General features: G+C 43.3%; 1 protein-coding gene across 2 annotated transcripts in view; it reads left to right on the plus strand.

Annotated features, from left to right (window-relative positions):
• Positions 1–13,029, plus strand: part of PTPRG (protein tyrosine phosphatase receptor type G) — a 400,862-nt gene that overhangs the window by 305,877 nt on the left and 81,956 nt on the right. For both annotated transcript variants that reach the window (XM_035338056.1, XM_035338057.1), the window contains 2 exons: positions 10,277–10,461; positions 12,477–12,585. In XM_035338056.1, coding sequence (XP_035193947.1) covers positions 10,277–10,461; positions 12,477–12,585 — 294 coding nt within the window. The remainder of the gene's footprint in view (positions 1–10,276; positions 10,462–12,476; positions 12,586–13,029) is intronic.

The following is a 13,029-nucleotide window of genomic DNA, read 5'->3' on the forward strand; positions in this document are numbered from 1 at the left end:
CTTCTCTTCTCTTCTCTTCTCTTCTCTTCTCTTCTCTTCTCTTCTCTCTTCTCTTCTCTATTTTAAAGCGGCAATAAGGGGAAGTGGCAGTGTTTACAATAACCAGAATACAAGATGGGGAAAATGTTTTAGTTGATTTTAAATGCTTTAGAGGACTTATTTTTCACATCAGAGTGGAAACTCCAGTTTTACTTTTGTGTTAGTACTTAGCAAGAAGTTTTCCTTGGTTCCTTTATCTCATTCCTTCCTCCCATTGGCAAAAGCCAATTTAAAACAGTTCCCTTGAGGATTGCTGGTATGCCTGGACTAAAAGCCTATGTGTAAGACCTTTGCTGAATCAGAGCCTAGGAACTGAACTTAATTCTGAAGTTGATCCTGGAGCTGTTTCAAGGAACCATACGGATCACCTTTAAATATATTATTTCTGAAATGTTCCATTCAGGATGTGTGCAGTTCAGCTATATAATTGTAGCAGGTGGTGGATCGATAATAAACCACCATGCAACAATGTCTTTTAAGAAGGTTAAACTTTTAGAGACTCAAGACATACAGTGGACCATGCTGTTAAATAATGCAGATGGTCAGGCCTGTAAAATTTAACATGAGGACTCACTGGTGTTACAGTGCCATTTTATATAAAGTTTTGCAAATTTTAGGTTCTCTGTACTTCTCTGTACAGACTTAGTAAACTAGGAGTGTATCTGTAAAATACTCGCCAGATACTGTGAGTAACTGTGGGTGAGTTTTTGCACATGACCTTCTCTGTTAAAATTGTCTCCTTTCTTATCTGGCCTGTCTTCTGTGGCTTAGGACTGTGTTGCTCTGTCCCGTCACGTATTGTGTTCCTGGCTTTTCGCAGGCAGCGTTCAAGCAGCTCTGCTAGAATTATTGCTAATTAGTTATCAGTTTAATAGTGTACATCGCTCTTAGGAGACACATAAACAGAATTCTTACATAAAAGTCTATCCAGTTCAAGGACCTGACTCTGCATGTTCTTTACTACTTTCATATGTTGTCCCATCAAGGAGAAGGATATTTACAAAGCATTACCTGTTTTGGTGAGAGCATAGGCATGGAAGCTCAGGAAGAAAAGGTGTTTCATTTCCTTGCTTCAGGATGTACCCCACGTGCAACAATATTTGCCCGTTTTATTTTGCTCCTGATTAGGACTATCAAATGCTTCTTTATGTTTTTTAACTCTGAAAGAAAAAAACCTTTAACCTTTCTGCCTCATTAAACGTGCTGTAAGCCTCACAACACTTAAACAAGCATCCCATGTGAGGGGCTCTTGACATCAGAGTTTTCTTTCACAGATGCCTGATTACTTCCCCAAAGGTGTCTGATTACTCTTTGCTGGAGTCTCAAATGATGCTGTTTCCCATCAGTGGGAATTCACCTTAGAGTACCATCTTTAATTATGATCCTAGACTAAGTTAAATAATAAGCAGTCATAAATTCACTCTAGTAAAACTTTGAACTCTAACTGAACAGCTGGGACATTTCTCTAGTGGTGTAGAGGTGATCATTTTCCTTTTTTCTCTTTGTCAAGCCATAGTGATACACAGTTTGGAGGTCGTTGTAACCTAGTACCACTAAAACTACACAGGAAGGTACTTGGATTTTCCTTCCCGCATGGCTCCAGCTAGCAACCTGCAGTCAAAGGTACAGCACCGCTCAAGCAAAGAACTTTAGTTTGTATTCACTACTTCGCAGCTCCTGACATCAAGAAAGAAAGCTAGGCTTTCTGCAAAGGTGATGTCTTTTCTGCATGGCATAGCATGGCGTAGCACCGCATCGCTGTGCTGGAGTGCATCTCAGCGGCGGCATTGTCTGAAGTTCTGCTGGAGATTCAGCACGGCGCAGTGACAACATCACTCTGAGGCAGATAGTTCAGAGCATTGACAGCAGTATTTCTCAATGAGACCAAGTTGTTTGCCTCAATTAGAGTCTTTGTTATTGCTCCCAGTAATTTGTTTTGCTTTCTAAATGCCCATGTTTTATGAGAACTCTCTCAAAACAACTTCACGGTCTCTTGATGCCCTCAGGTTCTCTCTGGGAGGCCAAAAAGGGGGTTAGGCAGACAAATTCTGCTCTTACAGAATGCCGTGCATATATGTTATTCAGACCTAAGTGACCACAAAATATTGTATAGCAATAAGTGTAATCTCCTACCTGAAGCAGCCTCTAAACTTACAACGTTGTAAATGTAAATTTAAAATTGCACATTATTAACATCTTAACTTGGAATTGCTAAAGCAAAAAGATACTGTTTATTTTCCTTAAACATCTTAGGGAAAAAAATGAATGAGAACCTTTTTAGTTAATTTATGATATATTTACCACTTGATTGTTCTCATGCTTTGGAAGAATCTGTTTTACAGGTTGATTTCCTCATAGATTAACAACTCCTTCCCCATTTCCTTGGATGACTGGACTTTTCCTCCTTTCCTTTTTGATTTCGTATTGTCACGAAGATTGTCCTTTTCCGATTCCATTCCCCTTTCATGGACTGTGTACTTTAATCAGGTCAGTGCCCTACTACTGTGTGCTGGTGCAGATGAATCTATGTATCATTATTAGGATTTCAGCTGGCGCAGCAGGCTGACTCGGTGCAAAAGGTTGCACTTGAGGGTGGTAACGCCGTGCTGCTAATTGCTTGCCCTGCATCTTCTCTGCACTGTGGACTTGCCCAGCTGCCACTACGCCTCAGTGCTCCTGGTAAATGTACTCCCTTACTGCTGCGATAGTCTCTTCTGACGTGAACCTTGGGTAGCTGCCGTAATCTCTTTAGGCAGAAATCAGTCTGCTCCTTGTGTATTTCTCATCCTTTCCACCTCAGATTTGCCTTCCTCATCCGTGTCCTGTTCTGCGAGGCTCGGTCCTTGGGCACGCAGTCATCTTGGAGCACACTGTGCAAAAGTGGGAGAGGACAGGCTTCTTCCAAAGGTTCTTGCATTAGTCAGGTAGAAGACAAAGCATTACAGCAAAAGACCTGACCCATTTTGAAAGGGAATCAGGTACAAAAAGGTGCGGTGCATGTACTTGACCTCATGCTTCCCCTCGTAGTGGCTCTTTTCTGCAGGCTTCTCTTTTCACCTGCCGTAACCTTGGTGAGGTTGTCATGTGGCACGGCATGGGTCCACCCCTGAATGTAGTGGGCAGCGTGCCAGTAGGTTTATTAATAAGCAGTAATTCTTGCACTTGTTTAGATATTATGAAAGGCCCAAAGCAAAAGAGCAAGAGGAATTCGGTGTGAAAGCTGAAACGTGGTTTGGGTTTGTAGCTGCCTCTAAAGATAGCAGAGCTGAGTACTTGTAAGGGAGCTTGATGATTTATTCCACTTAAACCCTCCAGGGAATTCATTTCTGTGCTGCCTACCTACTGGTCTAGCTGTATGGCCCACAGAAGTACTGATTTTAATTTCAGTGTTGACTGTACTTTGTACCATGAATGCCTGCAGCAAATCCCTTGCGTAGGAAAAAGCCTCCAAAAGCTGCAAAAGGGGAGCCACTTCCCCACCCTGCTTTTGGACATCCCTGAGGCACACACCAGGACTCTCTGCCTGCCCTGTTGGCTCATACATCGTACGCCTCGTGATGCAAGCCACCCTCACCCAGACACGGCACTTCGGCAAATGCAGCAGAGACACATCCTTCCAGCAGGAATTCCTTCTTGCTCCCCATGCCAATGAGCAAGTACCTCTGAACGTGATCACACGTTGTATCAGGTGCACTGTATAAATAAGGAGGTGGGTGTACACTTTAAACACAAGGCACCCTCTGTGTGTGCACGCGTGTGTAATATAAACACAAAGCTTGCAGGGCAGATCCTCGGCAGGCATCAGCTTAGCCCAGCATGGAGCAAGGCTGATCTGCGCCTGCTGAGGATTCAGGCCATAGCTGTAGAAATGGTGTCTGTGAAATCTATGAAATACTCGCGCTCAACCACAACATAGTAAAATGCGTAGCCCGTGCCTTTCAGTAAAACAGGGTCCGTCGCTGTGATGCCATGGAAACTCAAATGCTACAAAGAAAGCCATACAGGAAGGAATCAAATGCACTCCAAACGCTGGCTGTACATTCACCTCAGGAAACGGGCAGGCAGCAGAGGGGCAAAGCCCGCCTAGCCAGAGCCCCTGCGTCAGAAGTGCCCCCCATGCTGGTTAGCTCAGGAGGTTGCTTCATGGTGCTCATAAAACAAGTGTGGGCTCTGTCAATGTCCCTTACACCTTAAGAAACAACCTTGTTTGAAGCACAGTGAAAGGTAAGAGCAGGGAAGATAAATAGTCTGTCTCCTAGCTACATTCTGTCTGTGGATTGAAGTAGATCAACACAAATATTTGCGTGTACAGCATGCTTCAGAGCCTGCAAATGCCTGCTGGCAAAGTACAGGCAAAGGTAAAGGAAAAATACATGCTTCTCTTTAAAGCAATTATCCTTATATATTAATAATGTCATTTATAAGCACTGCGAGAAGTTAACAGCATACAGGAAAGCAAAGCAAAGAATTGCAAACATTTAGTAAAAGGAGAAGGGCAAAAATGTTGTAAGTATGCCTCTCAGCACTTCTCTATGTATTAGAGCATGTGTTGTCTCTGCATATGATCCTCGTAGTCTATTTGTTATCCTTTGGGAACACAACCCTCGCTGAACTCCAAGATTGAATCAGACAGACAAAAGAATGCTGTTGTTTGTCATGGGTCACATTCTTTTCTCAGGCATTTCCATCGTGCCACACCAAAGCAAGGTAGCTGAAGCTGGCATTGCATCACCTCCGTTACCACGATGCTGTTGGCGTGGCACTTAAAGCAAGTGTGACTTTTCTCGGTGGAGTATAACACATATTTCTGCATTTCAGGGCTTATTTGAAGTTTTGAGGGTTTAATAATGAGCAAGAATATATGTGTGTGTGTATAGATACATACTGTGAAAGTATTTTTCTTCCCTGTTAGTGGCGTTGCCTTTGTCTTGACTGCCGTCAGGATTGTGCAGGCTGAGTGAATGTGGTGCAGTATTTTGCCAATAGCACAGGCATCGATGATGCTGTTTTCAGGTTTCTCTGAAATCAGCTGGGGAAACTTGGGGCTGAGTTGGGCATCGTGGCAGCAAGTGGTCCGTCTGTCCTGCAGACCAGCTCTTCCAGCTCCTTCCCAATGCTGAGGCAGATGGGAAATAAGCACCCTCTCTGCCCCGAGAGCTTGGCCACCAACTTGTTTGCCCCGATGGGGAAGAAAGGAAGGGTTGCAAACCCTGTATTGGCCTCTTAGTTTCTCCTCTCCTGACCTTGTGGGAAGAAATGCCCTATCTACCACGTGCTTTGCTCCTGCATTGTAAGGAAAGAACAGGATTTCTTGCCACCAGTCCCTGTGCAATTCCAGAGAAGGTGAGAAAAAGGAGAAGTGAAGTCCCTCTCACCTCACGGCCAGCAGCTGCGGACCTGAGCAATACAAGGCCCCCGTCCCTGTATTTTAGCTCCCTCTGGGCACTCCTGAGCCAGCAACATGCTGGGGGCACGTCCTGATGCAGATGTTTCCTCCCTCTGTGTATGAATGGCTTCAGAAGACCCCTGCCCATCTCACCACAAGGGATTGAGGATTTCATTGGCACATTGCTTTTCTGTGCAAGAAAAATGTCACGCAATGCATATCCCACGGCATCAGGGAGAGGAACAGCAGTTTTGTAGTGCTGAGACATGAGGGAGAGAGTGGGATTTTCCAAAAGAGGGAAAAAGAACATAGCTAGAAATAACTGCCTTTAAAGTGGTGACATTTCTATGCACAGAAGAGCTAACTTGGAACATTTTTAGAGGATTTTATAAATCCCTCTGAGCCCAGTACCACTGGATTCATCACGAGGCACCTGCGATACAGGGAGAAGATATACAAGAAATAATCCAAAATACAGTTCCTGTGCTCTGTCAAACTTTCCCTAAATAGTTCTTTTTATAACCACAGGTAGCATATGCAAAAAGCATAATGAAACACAGGAAGTTTGGCTGGTTTTGCTTTTCTCTCTGAAAGACAAATGTAGGCTGCTTTTTTATTCAAAAAAAATAAATAAAAAGCTGTTATAGTCTCTTACATGCCCTTTCTGCAGTCATGGGTGTATCTGAATATCAGTGGTTAATTTTTTGCAAAACAATAAGCCCCCTTTTTGTCTTTCATCTCTCTGAAATGGAGCTGCCAGGAGCTTTTGGATTAAGCTTTATCGGGCTTCAGTTAGGAAAGCCTTGTGGAGGTTACGTAGCCAAATACAACATACAAATCAAATTATGGAAGAGATGAATGTGGAGTTGTTAAATTAATTTTGTTTGTTCCAGCCCATTGGAATGTTTTTAACACGAAGAAAATAATTCTCTGCTGTATGGCTGGCCTGGCCAGTGTTTAGGACCGTATTAGCATGCTGCATTTGTCCACGAGCAGCAAAAAGGTTTGCTCTAGGCTTGAGTGAGCCCTGGAGGACAAGGCTGGCCAAGGTGCTGGCTTGCCCCCGGCCTTCCCAGGCAGGCTGATCTGCAGTGAAGCGACACAGCCAGGCTCCCAGGCAGCCCCACATGTGGCCGACAGCTGGGAATGCCGCTACGTCAGGTCAGAGGGCTTTCCTCCGGATGCACCCATGCAGCCCAGCTTTTTCTGCAGGACCTCTCCATAAAGCAGGAGCCAGCATGCCTACCAGCTTCCCAGTTTGGGTTACCTCCAACAGGACTGACCGTAAGCTGGTGAGCTTTGGGGTCTTGATTCGGAGAGGTCCAGGACATGCTCCACGCAGAGTATCGCTGCCTGTTGTGCGGCATGGCCTTGGTACTGCGAATATCCATGCCGGCGAGTGCCCCTCAGGTGCAGCCCTGTGGCCCCTGAGAGGCTGTTCTGCCTCCAGGAGCCCAGCAGTGCCCAGTGGCTTGGGCATCACACAGCACCTATGCAGAGCTGGTTCAGGTGCCTCTGCTCTGGATTGCATTGTAACACGGAAAGATGTCCTGGAATCCCCCTCGATATTTTTATTATCCTGTAGGATCTGAATTTAAAATAGAGCATTAGTAATATTTTACCTAAAAATAGCTGAGATTTGCTATTTCAGTGTGAAATGTTGCCGGTTGTTGGGTTTGGTTTCTTTTTTCTTTTTTTTTCTCAAGCAGTCATGAATTCACTGGATGCTTTGCTTATGTAGCCCAGTTTAAAAACACAGAACCAAAATAACAACAAGAAAAAACACTCCTGTTTCTCTTCAGTGCAATCTTATTCAATCCAGAGGAACATGCAGGCTTCTCCCTCCCTGTCCCAACCTCTTTCTGCATCTGTTCGCATTTTGTAAAATCAGTAGACGCTCTTTAGCATTATAAGAAAAAAAAAAAAAGGAGCTTGCAATTCTTTTAATCTTCTACAGAAAATCCAAGGCACACAGAATATTGAAAGGAAAATTAGGTCTGTGGAAAATGCCAGTTGTTTTATAAATGGTCAATTCATTGCAGTTTTTTCTTGCTTTTCAGACATTTGCTATGTTATTATGTATCTCTTTAATTAAATCATCAAATTGAATTATTGGAGCAAGGTTTTTTTTTATTATTATTCCACTGTGTCCTGAGCAGGTTTGGTTAAACTAATAAAACCATATGTTTCATTTTATAAAAAAGATTTTTTTTGCCCATTCATAAACTGTAAAAAAGAAAAAAAGAAGTGGCTGAGCAGAAAATGCTGGTTATTACTTAATTACATCGGGTTCTTCTACATGCCTCGGAGTTACTGAAACGAGGTCATACTGAGTCATAAAAAGTTTGTAACATTATTTACTGTGAAATAGCAGTATTGTAAATTCAATCCCCTCGTAGCTGGCTGTGAAGGCAGCTTGCCCCAGTCATGCAATGGCCCCAGTCAAAACCCGTTAGCGTTTGTCTCAGGGAAGTTACTGCAGTCACTCAGCTGCCCAGAAGTGCTCATGTCCCTCTTGGATCAGGATGCATGGTCATGGAGGGTGTCCTAACTCCGAGCCTGTGAGTCTCCATTTATTTACCCTTGGGAAATACCTGCTTCTTTCTCCTGACTGGTATGAGCTGTTTGGAATGGCATTGATGCTGGCTGCAAAGGGTGGTGTGGAACAGAGAACGTGGCAGTCTCCTCTCCCTAGAGTGGCTTAGGGTCATTGTCTTAGGGATGGTTCAGAGGGGTGTTGCAGTTCAGGTAGATCTCTCTGTCTGTCCCAAAGGGTATCTGGTTGAATTATTTCTGAAACAATTTGATGCATGATTACTTTAAATCACTGAATATCCCCATGGAGGAGGACTGGATAGGGCTTCTAGGTCTGGGTAGCTTCGGTATCCCATTGGATTTGACTAGGTGGAGCAGTAAAGGCTGGCATAGCATTCCGAGGAGTAATTCTGTGATGAAAAGGGCTTCAAAGCGAGCAGCTATGATTTATTGGTGCAGTTATCAATAAACGGTGATGTAAGGGAGAGCTGATATGACGATCTCAGAAGAAAGAGGTGAGCATGCAGAGGCACACCGAGGCTCACGAAGCTCTGTAAATCTTTGTGACTGCTTTCAGCTGTGCCCTCTCAGCCATGCTCCGCAGCACCTGAGCTCGATTGCCAGCAGCATGAAGTTTTGGTCCCTTCTACTCAACATAAAGAGAAACTTTGACTCATTTCATCAACAAGCAAGTGATATGAGGCAGGGTTTGTTTGCTTTGCTGGATCTTCCTGTGCTAAGCAGAAGGATCTGCTGCAAAACTGCAAGATCGTCACCACTCATGACAGGAGCAAACACCGAAGCCTGCCTAAGCATATTTCTGCAATATGTTCTTTTGTTCAGCCTGCCTACGAAATGTGAATTGTAACTGCACAAATACATTTGTCAGTTGTTTTTCTGTTGCACTGGTAATATTGTTGTTTACAACATTTATTCATTTTTGTTTAGGAACCCTAGCTATATGAGTATTTCAGAGCTACAAGACCAACCTGGAATTCCAGGCCTAGAAACGGACATTTCTCCCCTTCAGTATAGCCAGGACTCCCTAGAAGTGAAATAATGTCCAAATCTATAGCTACAGAGTTTGTACAGCCTGACTGTACTGACTCTAAATGGAAAAGTCATCTTGGGAAAAATAATTTAGGAAACAGTATCAGCATGATGGGCTAGGTGACACTTAGACTTTCCCTGGCAGAAGTGGCCATCTCCTTTGCCACAGCACATGTGTTTAGGTGTCATTTCAAGTGATTTTTCTTGGTTCAGAGTTTATATTTGGAAAGCAAATGTAAGAGTCTGTCTTGAATTGTGTATTTTAAACATGATTTTTAAAGCTTGGAAAAAATCTAAACTATAGTTGGAAAGTGCATGATGGACTTTATAGATAGCATATGAGTGCCATCTAGTGTTCTTCATTAGTACCTTGACCTTCACATTTCAATTGCTTGAAAAGTATTTTCTGCAGCGGCTGGGAGCAGGCTGTGCTCTGCATCACATGAAGTGCTCGTGCGGGTTTTGTGCCAGGGCTTGATCTTCCCCGGAGAAGTTTGGGTTTGGGCATCTCCAGTAAGCAGAAGCTGTAGTTTCATCCTCTCGTTAAGCTGTTCTGTGCTGACCTCCCCACTGACTTCAGCTGAGGCAAGAAGTAACTTGTGCCTCTCCGCCATGGATGTGGTTAGGAAGCTGTGGATTTCGGAGGCTGGCTGGAGGGTTCCCCTGCCTGTTAAGAGAAGGAGATGGCCAAGGGCCGTCAAGGCTGCTCTTCCCTGTGCTGATGATATTTTAATGACAAACAGTTCAGAGACTGTGAAAGAAAAGATGTAGAAAAAGGAATGAAAAGTAATTTCTTCTAATGTACAAAAATGTACTGTGTTAAGAGGAGAATGCTTACTGAACGTTTTCAGAGGTTACAACTATTTCCAGAGCCTGCAGAGCACACCAGACTATTTACCCCCTTCATACGGCAGGAGACTGTGTGCCAGGAAAGGTGGGGTTCAGATTTAAGTGAACTTGTGAATGTTGAAATGCACAGCTCTTAAGTAATCAAGTTAAAATATATGTGCAAATGCCAGGACTAAAGTTAAGTCAAAGAAACTTGCCTGCAGAGAATGGTTTCTCTCTCTCCGTTTACTCTGGAGAGCAGAAAGCAGCTGCAGGTGGTATTAAATCCCATTGGTCTCAGTGGATTGCAGTCTAAGCTATTACTGTAGGCAAGGACATTAAAGAAAAAAACACTGGCTCTTAGAGTGAGGCACGGTTCTCCCTGTTTGTTTTCTCTCAGTTATTTAGGAGAGCTTCATATATTTTTTTATTTTTTAGCTTGCAGCACGCCCCCGGTCAACATGAAAGTGCAGCCTGTGAACAGGACAGCGTTGCTTGTAACCTGGAACCAACCAGAGACCATCTACCACCCTCCAATCATGAACTACATGATCTCCTACAGCTGGACTAAAAATGAAGACGAAAAGGAGAAGACTTTCACCAAGGACAGTGACAAGGACCTGGTAAAACCACAGCATCAACCCCAGATATATGTGTTGAGCTATCCTTGTATCGTGTTCTTGGTAGAAGTAGAGGAGGAAAGCTGTTGTTACATTACAGACAGGCTAGCATTTGACTTGCTGTGAATTGCTATTAAAATGTTAGGCATTAGTTGAACATTGCCTAACAGACTATCCAAAACATTGGAGTGTGAATTTATAGTTTATATGAGTGCATAAAGGACTAAATCTGCAGACACATTTTCATGTACTGTTGCTGAGAAGCAGCTGGCTCAGGAAGTAGTTAGACTATGAATACCTTTTGGCTTCTGTTCAGCTCACAGCTTTTCACATTAAAATCCTCGATCCCCAAAACCTTCTCCTGGGTCTAGGCTTTTCCCTGTGTGTAGCCCCTTGCAGCCTTTGGAGTAGTTTCTGATCAGTAAGTGCTGCCTGCAGTACTTGTGTCATCAGGGCTCGAGGATTATTGCAGAGTGGCCCTGTACAAGGGCTGCCTCAGTCTGGCTGTAAGAGAAAGAGGGAAGAGCAAGACAGTTCCAGCACAGATGCAAACACTGATCTATCTCCTCCATTTAGGATTTGATCTGCTTGTCATTCCTGTCTAAGTGGAAGCAAGTATTGTACTGGTCTTTAACGTTCTCTGCATATGAAATCAAAGTGACATATTCAGGTTTGAAAGGCCTCCGTTTATTGTTAATCAAAGAAAGCCTCTAGAATAATGAAATCAGTAATTGTATATGCACATAAAAAATGCAGCAGCACAGAGTGTTATTCCTAATGACTGTTATCGTTGGCGTTTTTTTTTTTTTTTTTTCAAATACACAGTCCTCTGGGCCCATTCAATCAGTTATACAATAATACTTCTCTTATTCCCTTAGATGAAGATTCTTTTACTTCATTTCCATTTATATTTTCAATTTCCCCACTAGACATTGTTATCTGGGTCACATTAGGGAATGATGTGCCTCACAAAATCAGAAAGGAATCTATTGAAAGGCACCCAAGGTTATGATGTATTGTAACCTCTCTCTTGTCATAACTTTGCACTCTTAAGGGAGATTTTATTTTAATCGGGTATAAGGAGGAGAGCCTTAATCAGCAAAAATGAGGTGGGCACAGAGACGGTGTCCTGTTTGAAGTAAAAGAAATAATTAAAAATGCAGGGGATGTGATGGAGTGATAGCTTGGAAATAAATTACAGTGAGACCCTGTGCTGTGCAGCAGAGCTTGGAGGTTAGGAAAGCAGCAACAGCTTAGTCTATTTTAGGGGCAAGAGAAGAAAGAAACTCTTTTTAGAAGGAAAGTGGAATTTGCCTTTGGTGCTCTGGCAGAGACAGCTGGGCTGTCCCATCTTGAAACAGCTAGACAGTGTTTTGCTAAAGAGATCATGGGTATTTCAAGTGATCTACGCAGCTACTGGTGCTGTCTGCTTGAAGCCATGAACTGACGTGATTGTGGTCTAAGGCAACACAGAGAAATCACTGGAAGGCAGCAAGGCAGTGTCTCGAGTGTAAGAGTATATAGGGACATCCCAGCCCAGGGTGCTGAGCAATCATGCAGTATAGGCCACCAGCAGCAAATTGCCATAGCCAGTTAGTTGCAAAATAGTCAGTTTGAACATACAGTGACTTTTCTGGGCTTATACCAGGTTCAGAACTTGCATCTCCACCTAAAACATCTCATTTAAATTCCTGTAAGGTCAAATAATTTGTGGTGTAGCTATTTCTGAGGAGAGCAGACTCTCAAAGACTGTCATGAGAGCAGATGTGGGACTTGTTCACGTCTTTCTCATGGAAAGAGTCAGCAGGGTCTGGGTGCACCGCCTTTATCCCAGGGAAGTCGTTTGACCTTTGCCTTGCCTTCTCCCAGGGGACTAGTGAAAATTTCCATTTAGATAAAGAGTTTGTCTTACGTGGCACAAATGTCCTGTGTTAGCACAATGCTTTATTTATTTCAAACTGATCGTGGACAGTACTATGGGGGTAAAAAACTGAATAATATCTATTTTTTTTAAACAGAAGGCCATCATTAGCCATGTCTCACCTGACATCCTTTATCTGTTCAGAGTTCAAGCAGTTTGCCGAAATGAAATGCGTAGTGACTTTAGCCAGACTATGCTCTTTCAAGGTAAAAACACAAACATGCATACATATTTTTACATTAAGTGACTCTGTGTGTGTTTAACATTTCCTTTGCAGAGTGCATTATGGTGTGGAATGATTTCAGATGATGTTTGAATGCATGCAGATGATGCTCGCTTCATATTGTGTGACCAGTGACTTTATTAGAGTCCTATTTCCAATGATGAGGCTTTGCCTACACCTCTCTGCTGGCAGGGGTTCATCAGTTTCTAGGAGAACGCAGAGATTTTCTTGGTGTTAGTTTTCTAAAACAAATTCAATGAAGGCTGTTTATGCATCAGGGGCACAGCTACAGCAGAATGTGAGTCTGTGGTGTCTGCTTTATATAGAGGGAAAAGGAGATCAGCCCCATGTTGAGAACCAAATGTGGAAAGGTTTTACCATGCTCACAACATCACTGATTTCCAGAACAGATTAAGTTCATAGGAGA

Source organism: Oxyura jamaicensis, chromosome 12 (genome assembly GCF_011077185.1).
Source record: "Oxyura jamaicensis isolate SHBP4307 breed ruddy duck chromosome 12, BPBGC_Ojam_1.0, whole genome shotgun sequence".
NCBI classification, from domain to species: domain Eukaryota; kingdom Metazoa; phylum Chordata; class Aves; order Anseriformes; family Anatidae; genus Oxyura; species Oxyura jamaicensis.